The sequence below is a fragment of the Phalaenopsis equestris genome, unplaced genomic scaffold (assembly GCF_001263595.1).
Source record: "Phalaenopsis equestris unplaced genomic scaffold, ASM126359v1 Scaffold000202, whole genome shotgun sequence".
NCBI classification, from domain to species: Eukaryota; Viridiplantae; Streptophyta; class Magnoliopsida; order Asparagales; family Orchidaceae; genus Phalaenopsis; species Phalaenopsis equestris.
The window spans coordinates 1,674,893-1,699,821 of NW_018164644.1; the positions used below are offsets into that span (position 1 = coordinate 1,674,893).

Genomic DNA, 24,929 nt, shown 5'->3' on the forward strand with positions numbered 1-24,929 from the left:
ATATATATATAGATATAGATATATATGAAGATGCAAGCCTTCAATTGGGAGGTGACCAAGCTTTCCTCTCCTCTTCACCCTCCACTCATTCTCTCCCACTTTTGCACCACTTGCCTCCTCTTAAAAAAAGATAATTGTGTGTGAGAAGAACAAGTTTTCTTGAAATTCAAGATTTTGTTTCTTTGCTTGTCACACTTAAAAGTAAATTTTTATTAGCCATCTTCAAAAATCATCGACTAGAAAATATATGATTATACAATCTTTTATTCTTTCGATTGTACTTGCTTTTGATACGATTGTAAACTTCTTAACAGATGGGTTGATGAGGTTATTCCTAACGCTCCATGGGTTATCACGAAAGAGTTCATAGAAAAGCACATGATCGATTATGTGGCCCACGACTCACTTCCGTAAGTTTTATCATAATTTGTCAATTAGTATGCTATGTCATCAAAGGAGGTTATAATAGTGTCTTTGTTGGCTAAAACATCCATGTGTGAAATGCAAGGATTCAAATTCCACCTTTAATATGCTCTGTACCACCTTCCATTTGCGTGCATTGATCAAAAAATTGAAATGCCAATTTTTACAATCTAACTAATGTTTAGGTCATGTAACAGTTCGCTCTCTCTCTCTCTCTCTCTTTTTTTTTTTTTTTTTTTTTTTTTTTTTTTTTTTTTTTTTTTTTTTTTTGCATCAACGGCACTATTTCCTTCACATAATCTTCATCAGGCATAATCTTATGATGGTGCCGCATGATTGAGTGCATAAATCATTTATTTTTCTATTACAATTCTTCTATTGGGTAATACAACCATAAATTGTTATTATGCACCCAATAGCCTCAATTTAAGTTATGGACATTTGCACATATATCACACATTTATACACAATCTAACTAATGTTTAGGTCATGTAATAATTTTCTTTTCTTTTCTTTTTTTTTTTCCGTGAACAGCACTATTTCCTTCACATAATCTTCAGCTGGCGTAATCTTATGATGGTGGCGCATGGTTGAGTGCATAAATGAATTAGTTTTCGTCTATAATTCTTCTATGAATAATGCCACCAGAAATTGTTATTATGCAACTAATAACCTCAATTTAAGTTATGGAAATTTACATATATCACATATGTATACACAAATACTAGATTGTGGACACGGAACCGAGACCACTCACCAACATGGCAGAACCTGATCAGCCGAAGTGGTCGAATTGGGCTGACTGATATGGCGGAATCAGGTCTTCTCACTGAAGTGGTCGAATAGGGCCGATTAGTCGAAAAGGTTGAATCAAGCTTACAAACCGGTTAGAGTATTGGAGGCTCAAATCTAGCCTAAAGTACCATCCGATCATATTAGATGGCTTTGCAATTTTGACGCCTAACCCATTGACCAAAATAAAGGACATAAGTCACATCGTCGACATTGGATTGTGCACTAGGTGTAGATTTTGTTTACATTAAAGCCTTCCCATCAAGGATGTCGGAGGAGGCTTGCCAATGAAGGAAGAAACACTGTATTCAGTATTCAATATTCTATAATTAATGACATCTCATGTATAAAAGGGGAGAGGCTCGGAGAGGGAAGGGGCTTTTTTGGGCCTTATCTCTCCCTCTCTCTCTTTCTCTAAGTAGCCTGAAACATTTCTGGAGGCCTGTATCAAGGATTTCCGTCCATCCCTCTCCTTTCCATTTTCTATTTTCTCTCAGTGCTATAGCCGCAAGGATCTTCTATCGAATTGCATGGTGTCACGAACTATACAGGATCGTACATCCCAAAATGGATTCAACAACACAATTTTTATGTATTTAGATATCTAACAGCCTGACTTCGATATCTACACTTATAACACCTTGGTGTCATAAACTTATCTATAAAAATGAGTATTTCCCATTTAGAATATAGCAATAAGTAAATTTTTTTGTGATGTTAAATATTTGAGTGGTATACATGTAAATATGAATGTTTAGGTGTTAGATATCTAATTACATAAGAATTGTGAGGTATATATGTAAATTCCCGTTTAATTTATGCATAGGCCACTCGCATGTAAAATCTGAATAACTGGCTAAAGGTTAGGCATATTGGAATATTGCTTGATGAGGATGTAAATTGTGCATTATTTTTTAAAACTTTTATATATCATGGTTAAAATTTAAAAATAGTATGTTTTTTTCATAATATAATAATTTAAAATTATTGACATCATAATTATTTTAAAAAATGATCAGTTTATTGATTAAAATATTATCATATTTGGAATTAGATAAATGATTAAGTTACATCTTTATTTAAATATCAATTACTGGAAAAATTAAAAAAATAATTACTGGTAAAATTAATTTTTAGATTAATTTATGTTTTTAACAAATAATAGCGAGAAATTTTTTAATTAACTTAAAATTTAATGCATTAATTAAATAGAAATTATAAGATGTACCAAAGAGCTTCATTTTGTAATTGATTTTCACCTCGTATAATATTTTAATGATTGAAGACATTATTTTTTCATATCTATTAAATATTTTAATAATTATAATAAAAAGTAATAATCAATTTAATTTTTTATATTAATTAATCAAAGAAATTAGTATAGTTCGAGATATAGAAAAATAAAAAATGTTGTATAAATTATAGATATAATTTTACCATCTTTTCATAATAACTTTAAATTAAAATACTTTCCTTTTTATAAATTTTTTTATAAAAGGAATAAGAATTTAAAAATTTTGGGGAGGACTAATTTGAAATGAGCTCTTTTTATTTTTTATTATTATTATTATTTATTTATTTATTTTGATGTTTTGGATGAATTTTCTTCATGTTTAATCCTTAAAAAATAGGGGTACTATGATTGACCACAAATTTGTTTATTCTATTGACCATTCTTGAAGTCCCAGTTATGAATCTGGTTAATGCTATTTTGAATGTGATTGCTAGAAAAATGATACGATTTTTGCCTAAAATAGGAAATTATAGGACATATAAGAAACTATTTTGATTGAAAGACCTTTTGTGGTTTTAAGATTATGGACTTTAATTGATCTCATTATGAAATTTTTGGCTACTTAATTCGTGTTCAGTCAGCAAAAACAAGTTTAATCTCTGACACTACTACGTTGGAGATTGATTGCAAGTTTTGATCTTCTGTATGTGCATGTGCTCATCATCCAAGTTTTCAATATTTGCTTTATTTACAAAGTTTTTTGTATGATATTGGATTGATTTCCTTAAAATACATTTTACTTGACCATAGCCTTCTTTAGAAAGCTCAACTTCTCTCTATCAATAAGCTTTGCTGGACCGCAGCTTTGTTTTCTTTTGATCAACTTATATACTTCTGTTTTCCTTGGTGGAATTCTTTTCCTTAAGTTCCCCATGTATTGAGTGTCGTTATTTGAATGCATTATAATGTAGGATGATTTACATGCATACCACCCAATTCCTATGTATTTACATATCTAACACCTAAAGTTCATTTTTTTCATATATGCCACGCTACATATGCATGAAAAGGTGTATTTCACCTTTTAACGGTTAATATAGTGTTATTGTTTAAGTGATATGAAAGATTTGGGTGGTATAAATGTAAAAATCAAAGTTCAGGTGTTACATATGTAAATACATAAGAATTGGGCGGCATGCATGTAAATATCCCTATAATATATTCATGTGAAGCAGTCTGCATTCGTTGCATAAAAAACAAAGCTCAACTTGTGAATTTCTACCGTATCTATGCAAGCAATAGTAGTTTGAGAATGTCATGCAAGCTTCAGTCTGTTCCGCTGCCAAAGTATTTATACAGCTCAATTGACATGTATGAGTTATGCAGGTATGCTGATGCCAGCGGAGCTGGGAGTGATGTTTATGAATTTGTTAGTATTTTTCTTTCATTTGCACAATGGACTGATCAAATTTTCTTCTATTAATCCAACAAGTTAATCAAAATCTTTCATGGTTTAGGTTAAAGCCGATGGAAAATTTAAAGAAACAAAGCGCACTGAGGGAATATCTACATCTGATGTTATCATGAGGATTCTTAAAGATTACAATTTATATGTTATGCGAAATTTGGAACGTGGATATACGAGGAAGGATCTAGGTGTGAGTTATGTAAAGGTATGAAAACATTGAACGGTACACAGATTAAGAGGAATTTATCTAACTTTTCCGCTTTCTATTTAAATTTTTTTTCTTTGAGATGCTTAAAAAGTATAAGTTGTTTATTTCGTAATCCTTTGGTTTTCAGGAGAAGCAACTGAGATTCAATATGGGCATTACTAAATTGCGTCAGAAAGTCAGAGAGCATCAGGAAAAGGTATATTTTTATGCATAATTTTTTATGGTTTCTTGTCTTGTATTATATATGAGGAGTTGTGCTATTGATTTATTTGGATTTTGACGACCGATGATACAGTATATGCTGTCTCTTCACAAGTGATGCTAAATACTGTCTTTATTTTCAGCTTGATGGATATATATTGAAAGTTTCATTAGGAAACAGATTGGGATTAGAATTTTTTTTTCTTTTCCTTACAGTTACTCTACTAACTCTTATGCTTTAGTTTGTTAGGAATTTAAAAGATTCTATGAAATGGAAATCGAAATGATAGACAATTTGGATGAAAACTAGTTTTGACCTACTTGTTAAGTCGAGGAAAATTGAGTACAACAACAACAACAAACCATAATTCCACTAAGTGGGGTCGGCTATATCAATTCTTTTTCTTCATTGTGCCCTATTGAGTGTCATATTTTCATTTAATTCTAATAAATTAAGATCATTTTTTATATGATATGCCCAAGCCTGTTTAGATCTACCTCTGACTTTCCTAACATTAATCAAATCTAAAACATCTACTCTCCTAGTCAGATCTTCAAATTGTTGACATTTAATCTCACCAAGTCATTTAAGATGCTTTGTCTGTCACTGGAGCTACTCCAACTCTTTCATGAATACATTCATTTCACATTTTGTCTCTAAGTCAAGCCACTCATCCATCTAAGCATTCTCATCCCAGCAATACTTAACTTAATATTATGCTTCTATTTTAAAGGCCAACATTCTGTGCCATAAAGTATTGCAGTTCTCTCCATCATCTTATAAAGTTTTCCTTTAAGCATTACTTTTCTATGACACAGTAGGCCTGATGTATTTCTTCACTTGAACCAACCAACTTGGATTCTACTAATAACATGTCCATCTATATATATTATCAATTTGAACAATAGACTCGAGATATCTAAAATGTTCACACCTTTTAATGATTTGATCACCAATAGTTACACCTCTACCACAAGATCTACTACTACTAAAATTACATTCCATGTATTTAGTTTTAGATCTACACAAACGAAGGCCTTTAGATTCTAATGTAGACCTCCGCATCCATAAATAGGTTTTAAATATCCTTTCTTTTATTTGAAGTAATAACCAAAAATAGAAGACAACACCACCTTAGTGTTATTCATATTTCAGTTTTCCTGTCTTTCTCACTACGTTTAATAACAAAATCATTGACAAATATCCATATGTTCTAATTTCTTTGGTGAAATTAATTTCTTATAATTTACACGCAAGCAAACAATCAGGAGGTATTTATGAGGTAAAAAAAATTTGTTTAGTTCCTTCAAATTAAACAAAGCTACAATTATTCATCTATTGGAGCATAATGGTTTACCTCTGTTTTTGCTTTTCATTTTACTAAGTGAATGGTGGAAATTAAATAATAATAATAATAATAAAATTATATGCATGATCTTTGCAACTTTCAAAACTATGTAGAGTTTCATTGAAATCATGACCGTTTATTTGGCATTTTGTAGTTTCATACCGTAGCAAAGGCAGCAGGGATGCTTCACGATGAGTGGTTGGAGAATGCGGATCGCTGGGTCGCAGGTTTTTTTGAGAAGTTTGAGGAGGGTTGTCATATCATGGTAAGCAAACTATACTATTACATTTGTCTTAACGTATATCATATATGGAAGATTTACATAAATTCAAAACCTAAACTTCAATTTTTACGTACATGCCACTTATCTATGCATGAAAATGTGTATTTCACATCTTAAAAGTTAAAATAGTGATGTCTTTTTATATGATATAAAAGATATGGGCAATATAAATGTAAATGAGTAAAGTTTTGGTTTTAAAGTATCTAAATACATAGGAATTGGGTGGTACTTATGTAAATGCCTCAAAATAATATGAAGATTTATGCCCGGTGCTGTTACTGGCAGGAAACGGCAATCAAAGACCGAATTCAGGAGAGATGGAGAGCCAAGGAACTCCTGCGAGAACAGTTAGTATCATGACTCATGAGAATGCCCTCGTTGAGGTAATTACATGGAAGTATTTCTTCTTATATTGTATTTTGGTTGCAAGAGGAAGAGATCATAGCTGATATATTGCCATCTAAATGTCAATTTTACGGATTACCATTTACATTTTTCCTGTACTAAACATTCAGTGATTAAGTAAAGAAAAGCTTTAGCTGAGGCTTCTGTTCCTGTTACAGTTTGCATTTTTTATTCTTATGGTTCTAATTTCAATTCCTCTTCCTCCTCGCCGTTCTTTTGGTTGTGCGCCGCTGCTAAAATCATTGGATTGGTGCAAAAATATTTTGCTTTGAAGGTTTTTTGTTGGCATGAATAACCAAAAATGATTCCTGAACATTTTTTTGAGTTATCATTTCATACATTTTTTCAAGCATATAATTTATCCATTCACTCATCAAATCTGAACCAATTTGCTTCTACTGCAACTTTGCCATTTCCTTAGGCGGAAAATGGTGAAAGAAAGGTTTTACATGAAGACATTTTGAACTGAAACTAAGACAATATGTAATGCTTATGAATCATTAATGGAAATGAAATTGATCTACCAAATCTTGGCTTATTGAGTATGTGCTTGACATTTCCATGTATATTTGGATTTGTTTTAGAAGGAAATATATAATTAAGAATGTTAGCACAAAAACTTATGCTATTAGGAATTTTTTTCTGTCAAATACTATATTTTCATCAGCCAAACTTGTGTGCTCTGCTCGCAAGGATTGTTTGAGCTTTGTTTTAGGTAAGAATAGTACGTGCACAATACAGACATATCTGGATTGCTTGTACAATAGTTTTGTACATGTTGTACATAAATTGTATAATGTGTACAATGTTGTTGTAAACGGTTTGGGTACTTCCGAACTCCGCACATAGTATTCCCTTCGCTCTTGGAGGATGAAATGAAAAGCTATGAATGATCTAATCTATTATGTTTAAAATAATTCATAGCAAAGCAGGGTTATGTTGAAGTTTATCTCTATGAATAGTATATCATCATAGAGATCACATCCCACTCCTTTCTAGAAAGTTATCTCAGGATTGTTTACATATCAAATAGTCCGTCTACTTGCGAGCGAGTACAAGCACACAAAAATAATGATATAGTGAACAAGAAATTTTCAGTCTTAAAATCATGTGCTAAATATTATAAGAGATTTCTTATTTATAGGAATGAGAAGAAGAGATAAACAATTACTTCATAAATTATGAATCAAATGAGCGTGAACGTGTTTTTATTCATTTAAGAAAAATAACCAATCAAACACATAGGGTCTGTTTGGGATAGTTTTTTGTCTATTTTGTGCTTCAGTGTCGTCACAGGTCTATTTGGGAACTGTTTTCTATAAATTTTTGTGGCGGGAAGCTATTTTTTTTTTCTAACATGGTCAATTAAAGTGCACTGTTTGTAATAAAACTTATTTCCAGTTTTTTTGAAAAAAAAAAAAAAAAAGATTTATAATTCTCAACGCAGTTTTCTAAGAAGTTACTTTCTCCACGATAGTTCTATAACCACATTTTTAAAAAATTACAACCGCCAAACCGCCTCCAACGAAACCTTAATCATCTATAGCCATATTCTCATATTAAAAAACGGAAGATCTACATCAGTACTCATAATTCTTAATTAATTATGTGTGGAACACCTAAATTTTGATATTTATAGTTATAGTATTTTGGTGGTAAAATAATATTGATATTTTTGAAATGGTTTAAAGATTATGGTGTCATTTATATAAATATGAAAGGTTAAATGTTGATATATAATTGTAAAAGAAAAAGTAATGTAAAAAAAATAGGGCCATTTACATACAAACCTCGATTTCTATCTATTTATACATCTAATACCAAAATATTTTTTATCTTATATTTCTCTCTCAAATTTATTATACCACATCAAAAAATACTATTATTTTAATTTTAAATAAAAATGAAAGATTTTTTTTATACATAGATAAGGTGTCAATGTATTAGAAAAAAATGAAGTTTAGATGCTACAAATGTAAATTCTTACAAATTAAGTGGTGTGTATGATGCAATAAGCGTAAGAATGAAAAAGACGAGAAAAACTTGATCATATTCAGGGAAAATATTTGCGTACATATATACACAGTGTTATGTACGTCGAAGATTATATCCACATTATACACACATTATACTCCTGTAACCTCTGTGTAACTTAGCTGCACTTCTATATACTTATGAGAGGAACTAGAGAAGGCAGATTTTACATGGGGGTATAAACAGAGACATATTATAGCTTAGTAAGAAAAGCAGAGGCAGCGCGCCAGATCTAGCAGCCCAGCTCGGAGACCAGTGGGAGATTGATGAAGAAAGAAAGAATGGGGGCAGGGATAGGGCTAAATCTCCTCCTCCTAGCGGCCATGGTCACCGCCAACATCCTCTCCCTCTACCACCTCTCCTCCCTCCGCAACCCTTCCCCTCCCTCCTCCCCTCCCCACTCCGATCTCGTCCCCGAACATCTCCTCCACCAACTCCACACTATCCGAGCCACCATCTCCCATCTCACCCGCATCCGCTCCGCCTCCGCCTCCTCTAACTCCCACTCCTCGCTCCCACCTCCCCCTCCTGAGCTCCTCCTCTACTCCCGCATCTCCCCCATCGCCTCATCCTGCTCCGACCACCCCGACCTCCTCCACCTATACATGAACTACACTCCCTTCTCTCCCTGCCCCCGCGACTCTCTCTCCGTCGCCGAGCCGCTTCTTCTCCGCGGCTGCTGCCCCCCCCTTCCTCCCTCCCTTCCCACCCATTCCCCGCCTCCCTCCCCGACGCCGCCGTCCTCTGGCCTCCCACGTCCCCCTGCCGCTCATTCTCCTGCCTTCCCTCCAACCTCGGTTTCGATCTCAAGTCCACCGAACTCTCCCGCTTCGTCTCCGCCCGATCCGCCCTAGATCTTCCCCTCCACCAGCTCCTCGCCATCGCTAACGCCGCCGGTGCCGCCCCCATTCGCCTCGGCATTGACATCGCCGGTGGTACTGGAACCCTCGCTGCCCACCTCAAGCTCACCCTCAACGCAACTCTCCTCACCACCACCATGAATTTCGGCGCACCTTACAGCGAGGCTGCTGCCCTGCGCGGCGTCGTACCCCTCCACGCGCCGCTGCAGCAGCGCCTCCGTTCACGACGGCGCCATGGATCTGGTGCGCACTGGCCACGCGGTCAACCGATGGATCCCGATACCGGCGCTCGAGTTCCTTATGTTTGACGCCGATAGGGTTCTCAAGGCCGGAGGATTGCTGTGGATCGACCATTTCTTCTGCAAGTCGGCGGATCTTGAGACGGTATACGGACCGCTAATTGCGAGGTTGGGTTACAAGAGAATCAAGTGGGCGGTGGGAAACAAGACGGATTCCGGCGGGATCAAGTTCGGCGAGGTTTACCTAACTGCACTTTTGCAGAAGCCGATGTCGGCGCCCTCTGTGTCGGCGAATATTGTTAGCGGTATTGGCAAGGCTTGATTCTTTTCATCATGTATATTAACTTCTTCTGGTTTCTTCATTAAAGATTCCTGTAAGCAGAATTTAATGTGAAAATCACAGATCTGCTTGAAGTTTTCAGCCATGGAATACACTGAGCTCCATACTTCAACATTGTAGGTATCTGAACCGCTGAGCTCTATTCTTCAACATTGTGGGTATGTGAACCGCTGATGAAATTTGACCTTTTGATGTTGGTGCTGTGTTTTTCATGTTTAAAGTTTTGGAACCTTAATTCTAATGTTGTTTTCGTCAGCAAAATCGCTTTTTTCATAGCTATTTATTGATTAGAATAGCCAAATATACATTTTTTTTTGCTTACTTTCCCAACTACTTAACGTGAGCACTCCAGCTCACATAAGATGATATATTCTGCAACTTATGCCTGGATTCTTACACCAATGCTATTCAATGATTAAGTTAAATAATTATTATTTATTACCTACAAAAACATATAATGTCACCGGTAATCCTGGCAAGAGCACTATCCGCCATGCAAATGGTTAAACCTATTAAGATTCCTCGCTATGATTTCCCTGTCATAAACCTTGGATATGAGCTGACTCGCCTGGTGGCAATCTCAAACTCTCAAAATATTAGAAATCCTTATAGCTTATGTAACTGCTTGAAATCTTGTCCATCGAGATATTTTCCACTTGAGACTAATGGTCTCACGATTTTATCTCATTAGTGATGGTCCAAACTAAGGGAGTCTTTGGTGTGCTACTATTAATTAAATTTACTTAATGGTTTAACATTAAATCCAGCCAAACGTCATTTTAGACTTCGATAAATCCAACGCCATGTTAAATCTATTTTTTTTTAATTAAATCCAGATTTATTAAAAGATTAGCTTAGAAAGAAAATACTTCAAAGAAATTTATGTCAAACATTCTTCACTGAACTGGGCATTATTTCATATTTAACAAAATTTGAATTTGATAAATTCAGATTGGATTTACTTGCAGCCAAACACCCCCTTACTTTGGATTCTGATGAAATTCTACTAGTTGCACCAAAAAATGTCTCGATGTTTAAGAGTTTTGCCTTATTCCTTTTAAGGGATTTTTTAATTCTCTCCTCTTAAGTAATTGAAATCCATGCCAATATTTTTAATCTGAAATTATTTAGCAGGCATATAGGATTTTCAAGGGGTCCTTAAAGATTTAAAATATGGTTCCCATCATGTAGCAGTTTGTCTCATCTAAAGTTCAAGATGTGACTCTCATGACGTAGTATTTTGTTCAGCATTGAACTTAGTTTTCATCCTTAAGCCGGAGTAATGTTATGATAACATTTGTAACAGCCTGAACTCTCATTCATCGAGATATTGTTCTCTTTGGCTTAGTGGCCTTATGTTTATGTCCCAACATTGATATAACTTCCCAGGAGGTCACTCGTCCCCCTTAATTGGTATAAATTTCTAAGAGGACACTCATCCCATGAGTGCTCTTGAAGTTTCTGTTGAAATCCCAATCATTACACTAACAAATGTCTCAATATTTTCACAGTTTCTCCCTGCTTGAATGCGATAACCTGAAAGCAATTACGAGTTTTACACTGTGACAGAAGATGGAAGTCTCTCACCAATATCAGCCACATAGCCAACTAATCCGATTCGCTGAAGCATCTCATCAACCATGGCGTAAGTCTGCCAGATCTCAGGATGGGAATACCTCTAGCAAAAAAAAAAAAAAAAAAGTTCACCGCTCCATTTTTTTCAATAACTGACCCTCCTGCTTGACCATTCATTAACCTCCTCCCATTGGCCACATCATCCCATCAACCGGCATAAGTTTCATTGGCATTTGATCAATCACCTTCTTGGTTTCTTGTAGCAAGCCGGCTCTTCCATCCATGTCCACCAGGCCCAGCACCCAAAATGGTCTATTTTGGGTTCAGTCTCATGAAATAGAGCCAGGTAATTGAAAAGTGCCGCCATTGATCAATTGGGCCTATATAAGCACAGACGCTGAGAAGGTTGAGGAGAGTTGTCTCATCCTGCCTCACTATTTCCTTCTGCATCTCGTTGAGCAGATTGGTGGCTTCTTCCCCTCGGCCATGGATCGCTTGTCCTCCAAATCATGGACCTCTCGGAAGAAAGTCATTTACTCCTCAAGATATCAAAGACCTTGCAGGCCTTCTCCAAGCATCCACACTTATAGTATGTAATATCCTGAACTCTCACCCCCATGGAGATATTGTCATTTTGTTCTAATGGCCTCAACAGTTTTGTTCAATTGGTGTAACTTCTTAAGAGCTCTTAACTTTAAAGTTTCTCATATCGTCTCTGTATATCTAAAGCGATGTTTTCGAGAAATAAAAGAATCTTATTTTCACTTAAAGATGTGATGCAAGCAAAATGAGAATCAAATTTTTTTTATTAGAGATCATGACCTTATTTATACTTGAATATATATATTATATTTTAGTCCATCATTAAAATAAAATGAATATCTTGCCTCTAATGGATATTAATTCCATACAAATTGTACTAATAGATATTAATTTCATACAAATATTACGATGTCAAATAAGCTAAATAATTAATTTTCATTCGATCATAATTTTAATAAGCTTAAGAAAATTATGATAACACAATATGTAAGTATTATATATGAGCTCACATAAAATTTTCTAACACAGATCTAAGCATGTAATCAAAAAAATAAATAATTAATTAGCAAAGTAAAAGGCCTATGGGATCACTTATAACATGTGAATACATTAAAATATAAAAACATAACATGATTGACGATCTATCAACACAACATCAGAGATGAAAGAACAATATCTACTCTAAACGATCATGCAAAGTTAATAACAACGTAACATTTGATTTGCAATACACGCTCTAATCCCATAAATGTATAAAAATATGTCACAAGTCATACTAATTATTTTACAAATAATGATAATATTTTATGCATTCAAACTTGATAGTTTGAGATTTTTTGCTTTGTTTTCAACCGATGTGTTATGCATTTGAGCAAAATTATGATAATATTAATACCCGAAGGGCAAACTAAGTGTCAATACTCATCAACTCTAGCTTGGATCCTTAAATATGTTTACTTGATAAAATATCTTTATTATATATCATACTTGGTGAATAAAACTCCCATCATAAAGCAACAATTTTATGCCAATGAGTTTGTAATTAATGCTTGTCAAGACTTGTTGTAAAAGAATCTAAGAAAGTGGGATTAAAGCTAAGAGAACATTGCATATGAAATGATGGTATGATGATTGGACAGATTTTCTCACATCGAAAAGTCTCGTGTTTGAACTTGACCAATCTCCTAAAAAAAAGTCACGAGAATGTTGAAATTCGACAAACATTTCACAATGTAATTTACCTATGAATATGAATGATTTGGTTTAGTGCAGAGAAATTTGTTCAAACTAAATGAACTTTTAAGATTTTTAAATTTATTTTGAGGTAAATAAATGATAAATTTTATTTGCAAAAATTATCTCCTTCAACATTTTTCCATTCCTGAAAGGAGAAAAAAAGATAAAAAAAAAAATAATAATTTCTTGCATAAATATAACACAATATTTAAGTATTTACATCTTTAATATACCTACTTTAATCCCCACTGCAATTATCCAGCGTGAGATCATCAACAGAGGGAAAGTTCCCCCAGAAAGTACAAAGGTCCCTGCAGAACGACACGTGTAAATATCTACATCGAGATTAGCGTCCCTAAAACAAGGCCCTCCCTGTCATCCCTGTTCTCCGCTCTGCTGTCGTCCACACCACGAATGTCGGCCCACATGGCCAAATCTAGGTCGTTTATTAGGAGCACCAGTTCTAGCCCAACGGATCAGTTTTCTCTTCGACTTTCGGTCTCCAGTCTTCTTTCCTCGCCGTCTCATCTATTTGGAGCTCCGGACTTGAGAGTTCAGAAGGGAGCCGCCATTAGTTGATTCGTTTCATACCCTTACTATCACCTCCTTCATGCTTTAGGCGATCGGTCAATCTGTTCAGCCGCCCTTTGTCTTGCCGGTGGAGTGGTTTTCTGGTCGCCTACCCTTTTGTTCGTGGGTTAATACATGCGTGATGGTTCGGTTTTGGTTTTGAGAGTGCAGGAAAAAGGGGAATAAGAAGAGGATAAGAGGATATGGTTGGAATCTTCTCTCGCTTCTCTTCGAGGAGCGGACACCGGAGGACTCAGAGCGCAGCTGTAAGCTTTTGGGCATCAGATGCCTTCTTCTTTTGTATTCAGTTTGCTCTTTTTAATTGCCGGAGTTTGATTTTAGGGTTTATTTTTTCCCCCTTTTGGAGATAGGGTTTGATTCTTGTTGTGGGGTAATCAAAGATTCGGTCTTGGATGTTATCGGGATATGCGATTTACGATTAGTGGAAACCTACTGCTTTATCATTTGATTTTAATTTACGTTTTAATTTTACTTCCAGTACAGTCTGATGATGTTCTTCGATTAAGGGTAGAGACTGAGTGTTTTTGGTTGCTTCCAGTGAGCTGTTTCCACTTTTCAGATCTAGTGATGACTGTATTATGTCAATCCATTGTGCCTGATTTCCTTTATGGTTGTATTTGTTCTTAATTGCCAGATTACAGCAATAACAGTTTTTCTCAGTAATTACATCTTCCCATTTTTTCCTATAATTACATTCAAGATTATATTGATTGTGCTCTTAACATTCTTCAGCAATTTGTTATGTCTGCTTTGGCATCTTCAGGATGTTAGAGAGAGGCCACAGGAGTTGGAGGTTGCTATTCCAATTCCTGTTTCTACAACCCATGGATTTGAGGTTGCTGTAGAGTTTAAACCGGTGGAGCACCCAATAGAGCCTCTCAACCATGATCAGCCTGTGCGATGTCCCATGCCCGAGCCATCCATACTAAATGTGAGTTTGGGATATTCTGCAAATTCCCATGCCCGAGCCATCCATTGTTTCTGATTTTCTTTTTTTGATAATTATAGCTAAATTTACGTACTTTTATACTTCATTTTGTTTGTGTCATGTTTCTAGCTGTTACATAGTACTTTGTAAAAAAAAAAGAGGAAAAATTTACGAGAAAAACTAAATTTTGATATTTACACTTACAGCACTTTGATGTCACAAAACTAATTATAAGAAGGTGTATTTTTCTGTAAAATAGTTAGTAATGTTGCTATTTTTGATGTGATGTTAAAGATTTTTAAGTGCTATGCATGTCAATTTGAAAGTTTAGGTGTTAGATTTGTAAATAAATAAGAATTGTGGGTATGTACATTGCCCCGAGAAAAAAATAATGGCAGCACTTTATATAAAATGTCTGGATACTCATGTTGCCTTCGGTAGTATATATTCATTTTAGTTGAATTGCTTGAAGCTTATCTTTTCACTTTCTCTTAATGCAAATTAGTTTCGACTGTGGGATTCGTTTTGGGGGGCATTGACATACATAGCACGCAATTCTTATTTATTCACATATCTCACACCTAAATTGTCATATTTATAAACATAGCACTTTTGTACTTTATACCTATTGCATGAAAAGATGTATTTCACCTCTAAAAAGTGGTAATAGTGTTATTTTTTATATTATATAAAAACTTGAGTGCTATCAAAAACTTTCCCATAGTTTAGATTGCGCCACACGTCACGTCGAAAACTTCTAGATCCAAACCCGATAGAAGTAGAGTCACAAACTCTTAATTAGCAGTTTTTTGAATTGATAATCTGATCTTTATCTCATATTCTTATTTTGACTAGGGTGCCCCAAGACTTCCTACAATATCTATGTAAATTATTGACTTTGTTATAAACCTAAACATAGAATGAACTTGTTATTTGTTTTCTTAAGATAAATCATTCGTTCTATTAACCAATTATGCATAAGCTTGAAAGTTTGGCACGTAGATGAACTAATTAGAACATGATATTTTGTTTATTTATGTATATGATCTTGCTTATATAATTTTGAATAAATATTTTGATGAGAAGTAGATAAAATTCTCATGTAATTCATGTTTAAGCGCTTATTCAATTGCTCAATTCATTTGCTTGCATCAAATTTTATGTGTGACGCGCCCTTTTAGTGAAGTATATTGGTTGATACTTTTCTATGTTGGTAAATTGTTATATAGTTTCATTTAATTCCATGCATATTTTGTTCATTAATACTTAAATATAAAAAGATTATATACCGAGTATTTTTATCAATTTTCTTATGCTAAACCACACTCAATCTCTAATGTATAAAGGGCCATTTACATTCCGCACAGTTCTCATGTATTTGCATATCTAACCCCTAATATTTGAAATAAACCATGCATGAAAATATGCATCTCACTTTTAACATGTAGTGATGATGGTATTTTTTGATGTGATGTTAAAAATTTTGGAAGTCATGCATGTAAATATGAATGTTTAGGTGTTTAGATATGTAGAGATATATAAGAATTGTGTGGTATGAAGAATTGTGTGGTATGCATGTAAATGCTGAACATAACCATTCAGGAGATTCTTTGCCAATAAGTATTTATATATTCAAGTGTCTGAATCAAAATACAACAAAGTTCTTTGTTATGCTTTTACTGACTGATCAATATTGTAGAAATGATTGCTGCAGTATGCCCCCATACCCCCATTTTTTTGGTGGGGGGTGGGGGGCATTTGTATATATACCACACAATTCTTACATATTTACTTTTCTATCACCCCAACATTCATATTTACATGCATATCACTCAAAATTTTCAATAAAACTCATATTTTTTCTTGAACTCTATCAACAGAAAGCTACGAGTTTCTAAAGGCCTGACCTTTATCATTCTATCTGACAGGATGGAAGAATATGGAAAGAAAGAATGACTTCAGTGAGCGCGAGGATGAGGATGGAGTTGCCTGTAGTGAAAGAAGGAATGCAGCTGTCGCCTGAAGCAACTGTATCTGAGAAGAGTCCTCCTGTTAGGTCGACGCCAAGGCGTGCTATATTGCCGTCCGTTAGCGCGCCGGAAGGGAATCTCATCAATATGCTTGAAGAATATAACGAAACGAAGCATCAGAGTGCCGAAGGCCCGAGAACTTGAAGAAATCTGCTGCTGTTATGTTTGGCTATAATGTTTGTTGTCTGTTGTTATAATGCTTCGATTGACTGTGTAAATGATTGAAAGATATTGTTAACAGAAGAGATAATTGTCTAAAGTAGTTTTCCCTTTTTTTTTTTTTTTTTTATATTATACTAATTTTTTATTGAAATAATTACATATATGGTTCCACAAACATTTGTTATTTATAAATCTAACACTCAGTGTCATATTTTTGAAATGTCAAATCATATATTTACGTGTATCGCGATTAAATTATTAAGAATTTGATAAAAATGAAAAAGACAGGTTGAGATTTCATCATAAATTTTGATCATATGAAATATTGATATTTAGAGATTAACATTCTGGATGTTTTTTTTTTTTAATTATTGAATTGATTTATTTGCCCATGCCATGATCAAATTTGGTATTTGAGAGAGTTTTGGATGGCAAACATGTAATTGCCATACAAAAAAAAAAATATATTATCTAACATTTTAGAAATACTAAATATTTATATATTTCACTTTAATTTTATAAGAAATTGAATTTCATTCCATAATATTACTATAATATTTAAAATACATGATTATAGTCACCATACTATTCAGTAAATCTTATATTTAACATAAATTTTCTACAAATAATACATATATAAATCATGTATTCAACGCCTGCAGATTTACAAAAACAAATTCCTCATTTACAAAAACCAAACAACCCCTTTACCCGAAATTAATACTAATCCAAGTGAAAAAAAAACAATATAAATGAATGATAAATCCTATAAATACCAAAAATCATCAATATTTGAACCAAAATTCGACCCTCAGGGCAGCAACCATTGAAAACTAAGCTAAGAAAATACTCTTAAAAGGAAAAAAATTAGAGCAGTTCCTGACCTGCTTCTCCATTGTATGTAAAGCATCAGGCTTGACCTGAAGCACCACCACCTCCTGCCAGCATTCTTCTCTGCTGATGCTCAGCAACTTTGTAATCCACCACCTCTCGAAACAGTCCAGGATTCAATTCACAATCTGTGCTTCCATACACCGCAGCCTGCACACTCGCCATTAACTTGGCTATTTCTCTGCCGGAAAACCCATCAGTCTTCGCCGCGGCCTCCCTTAAAATATCATCACCAATCCCTTTGATTTCTATCTTCTGGGGCTGGGGCTTCAAAGCATTAAGCACACCCCCCTTCCTCTCCCCCGCCTTCACAATGTACTTGTCGAGATACAGTTTCAGCAGCTTGAGCCGCTCCTCCTCCCCGGGAAGCGGGAATTCGAGCACCTCATCGATGCGATCGGCGACAGCAGAGTCGAGATCGCCCGGCCGATTGGTTGCGAGTGCCAGAACGATGTCCTTGGATTGGTCACCAGTGCGGAAAAGAAGCGCGTTGAGAGCGCTCCGTTGGGCTTCGCTCATGTACGTCTTGTTCCGTCTGAAATCGTGATTACGAACATGGATGGATCAAATAAAATGGTGCCATTAGGCGACATTGTTTAGGCAATTTAACCGGTAGATCTCAGAGAGGAGAAGAATCGCTTACTCGCATAAGAATGCATCGGCTTCGTCGATGAACAGCAACAATCCCCGGTTGGATTTCTTTGCCCAGTCAAATAGCTGATGTATCTTGGTCACAGCCTGCGATCCTAGCGGCGCAACATCTCCGCCGGTCATCAATGCATAATCTAATCCCTGGAGATCATTTGAAATGATTTATTAGAGTTCGAAAGAAACAGGCGAGCCTTTTATTGAAGTTAGTATTTGTCATACAGATCTGCGGGCCAGCTCTCTGGCAACCATGGTCTTTCCTGTTCCAGGAGGGCCATAAAATAGCATATTACGAAATGGCGCCTGATGTGCTTTGGTGTTGGAAGTCGCCTTGGCTAGTTGTTCAACTCTCTTTTGAAGGGAAGGATGGAGAACAACGTCACCGAGACCGTTGCTGTTTGTTGCGGAATTGTTTGGTTTGCTCCACAATGAGCTCATTGCACGGGAAAAGAGACCAGACCAAGGATACTTCCCTCGCGAGGACTCTCTGATAAGAGATGGCTGGCCGAGTATCCGATCGACATAGCCCCAAACTACCCGAGCGCCTTCTCTGTTGATTCAAAAAATGGCTGTAAAATATCGACTCGGAAGTAGTGTAAATGGATATGGAGCTTTGATAGTTATTGTGTGGATCCAAATATTGTGCAATACAAGAAATGTTAAATATCTAAGTTAAGAGTGGTAAGTATCAGCCAAATATTTGGAGTGACATTCACTATACACTTGGCCATTAAAAATAGAATTATGTGCTTGAACATGTACAATAAAGGGTTGAAAATGCACCCATTAAATTGGTAGATAAAATTAATTTCACAATACTAGGAAAACGAAATAATAAATCTTAATATAGACAAAAGCTGTCCAAATAATTTGGTGAATATTAAGGTTCATATAGCCATCACCAAATGGCATAGATAAGGCAAATAATAATGAATAAATGAATAAGAGTTCTATCAATAAAAACATTGCATCTCTTTAAAAAAAAAAGTGATGGTGAAATAAAATAAATAATGAGTGCTTTTCGAATGTTAAGTTCTATATACTTTTACTTGTTGCATGTATCACAAAAGGAGGTTCTCCAAGGAGAAATGTCTAAATGGATGCCAAAAGTGGCTTGCTCCCAAAAAATCCCTTAGTGGCAACAAAGAGAAAAAAATCACTAGCAATAATAAGAAATAAAATTGCATTAATATCGTTGAATATAGTTATATTCAAAATTCAACTAATGTAGGCACTTATCAAAGGACTCTAGAATCAATGTGAAACAAATAGACAAACCATTAATAACCAGTTTGGCACAGCTTTCAACTGCGGTGCGAAAACACAGTAAAAAGGGTTTGAATGTTGCAGAGCTGTGGCATTTTCAAAAAATTTGTGATTAAAAGCGACTGTGGGTTCGACCTCGTGACCCGGATTAGTTTTTTTTTATTATTTGTTTTTTACGCGGTTGTACTCACAATCCAGTGAGCATTCTTCTCTCTCGCAACACTTGCCCTAATCCCTCTCTCTCGTATCCCGTGGTGCCACCTTTCTGATACCGAAACTAGTTGAGATGTGGGGTAATACAAAAAAGTAAACTTTTTATTAATATAAAAATAATGGTACAAAACTACTCAACAAAAGGAAAATACAATAATAGAAGAATCCCTAGCTAGAGCTATAGGAAGAGATTAGGGTGGGGGTAGAGTCGTGGAGGAATGTGGGTGTGGTAGGTGGCTGGTGGAGCAGAAGGAAAAAGGGCTTGGTGAGAAGTAGCGAATGAGTTTGAAGTCTATAACACCACCTTGGATATTTATTGTATATATTTTTTATGTAAGTAATATGTACCTCTTTTCCTTTTGCATGTTTTTTTGTCCCACTTGGATGGTCGATGAGGCAACCGTGGGTAATATATGTATCATAAATATCGCAGGTCTTTTTTCTTTGAGTTTTAGAGATCAATGATGAGACGTTTAACCTTATGGGTTCTTTTGGATGGTTTGTATATCGTTATTAGTTGGTGTCATATGTGAAATCCTAATAAAGACAACCAAATTTCTCTCCTTTTTCAGTGTTATGGTTTTTTAGATTCTTCTGGATGGTCTTTTTTTTGTGATATACATATGTGAAACAATAGCTCAATACGTGGGTTAAAGGCAGCCAAAAACACTTTTTTATAAGGTTTGTTGTCTTCTTGCAGTGACAGATTCGTTAGTTTATATACTGAGTTTTCTGATATCTCATAAGTGCATAAAATTTTAATTGATTAATTCTGTTATTAATTTTTACGAGTGGTATATTTAAAGAGATGTGTTTTTAAGTCTTCAGAAAAGATGAACTCGAAGATTTTCGGTGCTTCCAGAGGATTGCACTGCTACTGCATATTACAATATTCTCTGCTTACTTTGCGGTAGCCACATAGCTACGAAAGACAGTTTTACATGTGTCCAAAGAGAATTACAAAAAACTGTGATTATTTTAGGTGAACAGATGAGCTGCAAGATTCTACTGTGGAGAGTGATTTGGTGTGGACATGTTCCTTAGATGACAGTTTATCTCATGACATACACCGTTTGCATTTTAAAAATAATTTCATCAAATTATTATTTGTTAATTTAATAGTCATTTTGTTAATTTTTGTAGTAATGCTACTTACTATTTAGTGATGTGTCTATTTTTATTTTGTAATGTTATGCACTGGATATTTGTTTTCAACTATTGAATATACTTATATGAACAGCTCTGTTGCAACCAACACTAAAATATAGGGACAAAATGGTCATTAGCCCAGAAACAACTACAACACTTGTTTCAAACTGCAAAAAACAAACATACAGTCAGCTTTTGCGATGCAGCTTCTTGCCACAGTTGCAGCGCAACAGCTAATTAATAAGTTACAGCTGCCCCAAACAGAACCAAAGTTAAGACCTTTTGTACTACAACAATAACAAATTTTTATCACACTAAGTGGGATCGGCTACATGAATCCTTGTTCTCCATTGCGTCCTATTGAGTGTCATATTTTCATTTAATTCTAATAAATTAAGATCACTTTTATTTATACAATATGCCCAAGTCTTTTCCGGTATACCTCTACCTTTTTTAACATAAGTCGAATCTAAAACATCTACTCTCCTAATCGAGATCATCAAATGGCCAACGTTTAATGTGATCAAACCATCTAAAACGACTATCTAATTTTGTCTGTCACTGTAGCTACACCAACCGTACACGGGTATATTCATTTCGCATTTTGTCTCAAGTGTAAAGCCACGCATTCACCTAAGCATCCTCATCTCGGTAACACTAAACTTAGTTTTATGCTTTTCTTTTAAAGGCCAACATTCAGCGCCATAAAGCAATGCGGGTTTCACCACCATCTTATAAAATTTTCCTTTCAGTCTAAGAGATACTTTTCTATCACACAATAGGCCCGAAGCATTCCGCCACTTCAACCAACCAACTTGAATTCTACTAATAACATTACCATCTATATCACCATCACTTTGAACAATAGACTCCAAATATTTAAAGCGTTCACACCTTTTAATAATTTGATCCCCAATAGTTATAACTTTGTCGCTAGAGCAACTATTACTAAAATTACATTCCATGTATTTAGTTTTAGTTCTACTCAAACGAAGGCCTTTAGACTCTAATGTAGACCTCTATAATTCAAGTTTTTCCTGGGTTTTTATCTAGTCTCTACCATCAGTTATTTTTATTTATAAAACCTTTTTTCTTTTGATTCTCTAAATATATTTTTTGTCACTTGTTTAATAGTATTTGTTACATTATTCCACATAAAATTTCTTTCTTCATGAACATCTCAAATACTAAAATCTTGAAGTTTACTAATAAAAATAATTTTACTTGTGTCTTTTAGGTGTTCTCGTCTAATTTTACGACAAATATTTCTAATATTCTTTATTTTACAACTCTTCATCTTAAAATCTAGAACTAATAATCGATGTTGAGTACTTAAATCCTCACTTGGAATGAACTTATAATCTTTACATTCTCGACGATCACTTCTTCTCAAAAGAAGATAATCAACTTGTGTTTTATTATATTTATTCTTATAATATTATGTTCATCTTTTTTTCTTAAACAAAATATTAGTAATAACAAAATCATACGCTAAAGCAAAATCTAATATAGCTCTACTTTTTTCATTAATCACTCCAAAACCGTAGCCACCATGAATATTTCTAAAATATTCTACAACTCTACAGACATATCTATTTAAATCTCCTCCAATGAAAATTCTTTCTTCAAAGAGTATCATTTGTATTGTCTTCTTGGTCATTCCAGAATTTTTCTTTAGAGCTTATATCTAAACCTACATGAAGAGCATAAGCACTCATGAAGAGCATAAGCACTTAATAAGCACTTATAATATTAAAAATCTTAGTATCATTAATAATCTTAAGAGCTATAATTGTATCTTCAATTTTATTAATTTTTACAACATTATATTTCAAACGATTATCTATAATTACACATATATCATTTCTAATGCGACGTTTTTACCTGAATATCAAAGTTTAAAACCGAAGTTATCAATTTATTTAGTTTTTTCTCCAACCCATTAAGTTTTTCTTGAATACATCAGATATTTATCTTTCTATGAATCATAATATCAACTAATTCTATTAATTTACCAGTGAGCCAAAAAAAAAAAACTCAATTGACTATAATTTGTTGAAGTAAATATGAATTTTGATAAGCATAGTTTGAAAATGAATTTTTGTATGGTTTTCCATAAAATGCAGATATAATTTGAACCATTCTGATCAAGTGAAATTGTTATCATATCAAAACAACTAATTTGTTGTTTCTTCTAACAAAATACTACTGCAAATCAATTTCATAATACAAGATGCATCATTAACACTTATTTTATACCTATGGTAAGTAATTGCTATGGTAAGAACACACTAATTAAGTGGCAAACAAAATAAGATGTTAATATGTTGGGCTTGTTTGGGATCTTTTTTTTTTTTTTGGTTTTTCCTTTTTTTTTTTAAGGTTTGTTTAATATGTTTTTTTACTTTTTTTTTTCTAAACACAAGTAAACATATTTTTGAAAACACTCAAAATAACATTTGGGTGTTTTAAGTGTTTTCAAAAATAACTATATCTTAATGAAACATACCAATAATGTTTTATTTTAATTTAAACATAAACAAAACAAAATGAAAATAGAATAAAAAATACAAAACAAAAATATAAAAGTGATCCCAAACGGCCCCTTAACAATTGAATTGTTTGTTTTATTTATTTATACCACCCAAATCATTTATATCGCGTCAAAAATATCATTGTTTTGACTTTCAAAAGGTAAAATACGACTTTTCATGCATAGGTGGGGTGGTATAAATGTAAAAATAAAAACTTTGGGTGTTAGAAAAGTAAACACATAACAATTGGGTGGTATGTATGTAAATCTTCCTTTGTGTGTGTGAGAGAGAGTGAGAGAGAGAAAAGAGAAAAGACAAAACAATATGGAAAAACAAAAAATTGCCAGATGACACGTAGAGGTAACATTGAACTCTGCTGCTTTAGTACCTCGTTGTGTAGATCCCTGCTGCCAGAGCTGTCACGCCGCCCACCGCAACAACCAACTTATCCTGATCAGTTAGTATAGCTCGCAGTCCGCCTGGAGTAGACCAACCATAGGTAAAATTAATTCAGAAAAAATTGAACTTCAAGGTTTAAGGTCAACCTGGAAAAACTTAATATCACAAAATTTCCATGAAATCACCAAACGTTTAAACAATTATTGATATAGGCTGCATTAGAGATTGCTATAGAAAATAGTTCTATGCTACAAATCTTTCCTAAAGAGAAAACCGTAATGCATAAATCAGGAAATTTCTAAATAATGATAATAAATCATTCAACTTCTGAAATCATCTTGTATTTTTCTTAGAGCACTGCTTTAGTCAAACCTAGATGCAAAAGGAATAAGGATTACACTCCTGCTCATCCGCTAAGGTTTTGAACCAAGCAGTGGATGTGAAACAGCAATCAATGCAGTGATTCAATCAAATTTCAGATAAAATAACATATCTTTGTACAAATGTCATAAAAGTACAGAGATAAAATTAAGGGGTTTGTTTGTTTCATTGGCTTCGCCTATCTAATATCATATTATTAGTAGATATCACAATTTTAGTTTGCACATAACAACAACAACAACAAGCTTTTATCCCATTAAGTGAGCCTGCGTGCATAAATCCTTTTTCTCCATTGTGTCCTATTGAGTGTCATTCTTTCATTTAATTCAATTAAGATCATTTTTATATAACATACCCAAGTCTGTTTAGGTCTACCTCTACCTTTCTTAGCATAAGTTGAATCTAAAACATCTATTCTCTTAACTGGATCATTAGATGGTCGAAGTTTAATGTGACCAAACCAACTAACACGACTCTCTCTAAACTTGCCTGCTACTAGAGGTACACGAACCTTTTCACAGATATATTTGTTTCACATTTTGAAAAA

The 24,929-nt window shown here is 34.2% G+C and overlaps 2 protein-coding genes and 2 pseudogenes across 4 annotated transcripts in view; 3 read left to right on the forward strand and 1 right to left on the reverse strand.

Moving 5' to 3' along the window:
* Positions 1-6,534, forward strand: part of LOC110022710 — a 19,874-nt pseudogene extending 13,340 nt beyond the window's left edge.
* A 2,018-nt stretch (positions 6,535-8,552) lies between these two features.
* Positions 8,553-12,086, forward strand: LOC110022828 (annotated as a pseudogene).
* A 1,511-nt stretch (positions 12,087-13,597) lies between these two features.
* Positions 13,598-17,003, forward strand: LOC110022855. The gene is made up of 3 exons (XM_020721982.1): positions 13,598-14,026; positions 14,545-14,712; positions 16,638-17,003. Exons 1-3 carry the CDS (start codon positions 13,964-13,966, stop codon positions 16,881-16,883), a joined length of 477 nt encoding a protein of 158 aa, XP_020577641.1. The 5' UTR covers positions 13,598-13,963; the 3' UTR covers positions 16,884-17,003.
* Positions 16,771-24,929, reverse strand: part of LOC110022854 (ATPase family AAA domain-containing protein 3-like) — a 30,417-nt gene continuing 22,258 nt past the window's right edge. Inside the window, exons 5-9 of one of the 3 annotated variants that reach the window (XM_020721980.1) lie at positions 23,991-24,081; positions 18,663-18,990; positions 18,436-18,584; positions 17,786-18,327; positions 16,771-16,829 (exon numbers count right to left, since the gene is read on the reverse strand). In XM_020721980.1, the coding sequence (XP_020577639.1) occupies positions 17,811-18,327; positions 18,436-18,584; positions 18,663-18,990; positions 23,991-24,081 (1,085 nt within the window). In that variant the 3' untranslated portion in view covers positions 16,771-16,829; positions 17,786-17,810. Of the gene's footprint in view, positions 16,830-16,872; positions 16,949-17,562; positions 18,328-18,435; positions 18,585-18,662; positions 18,991-23,990; positions 24,082-24,929 lie in introns of those variants that run through there. The other 2 variants (XM_020721981.1, XM_020721979.1) reach the window with 2 other exon arrangements.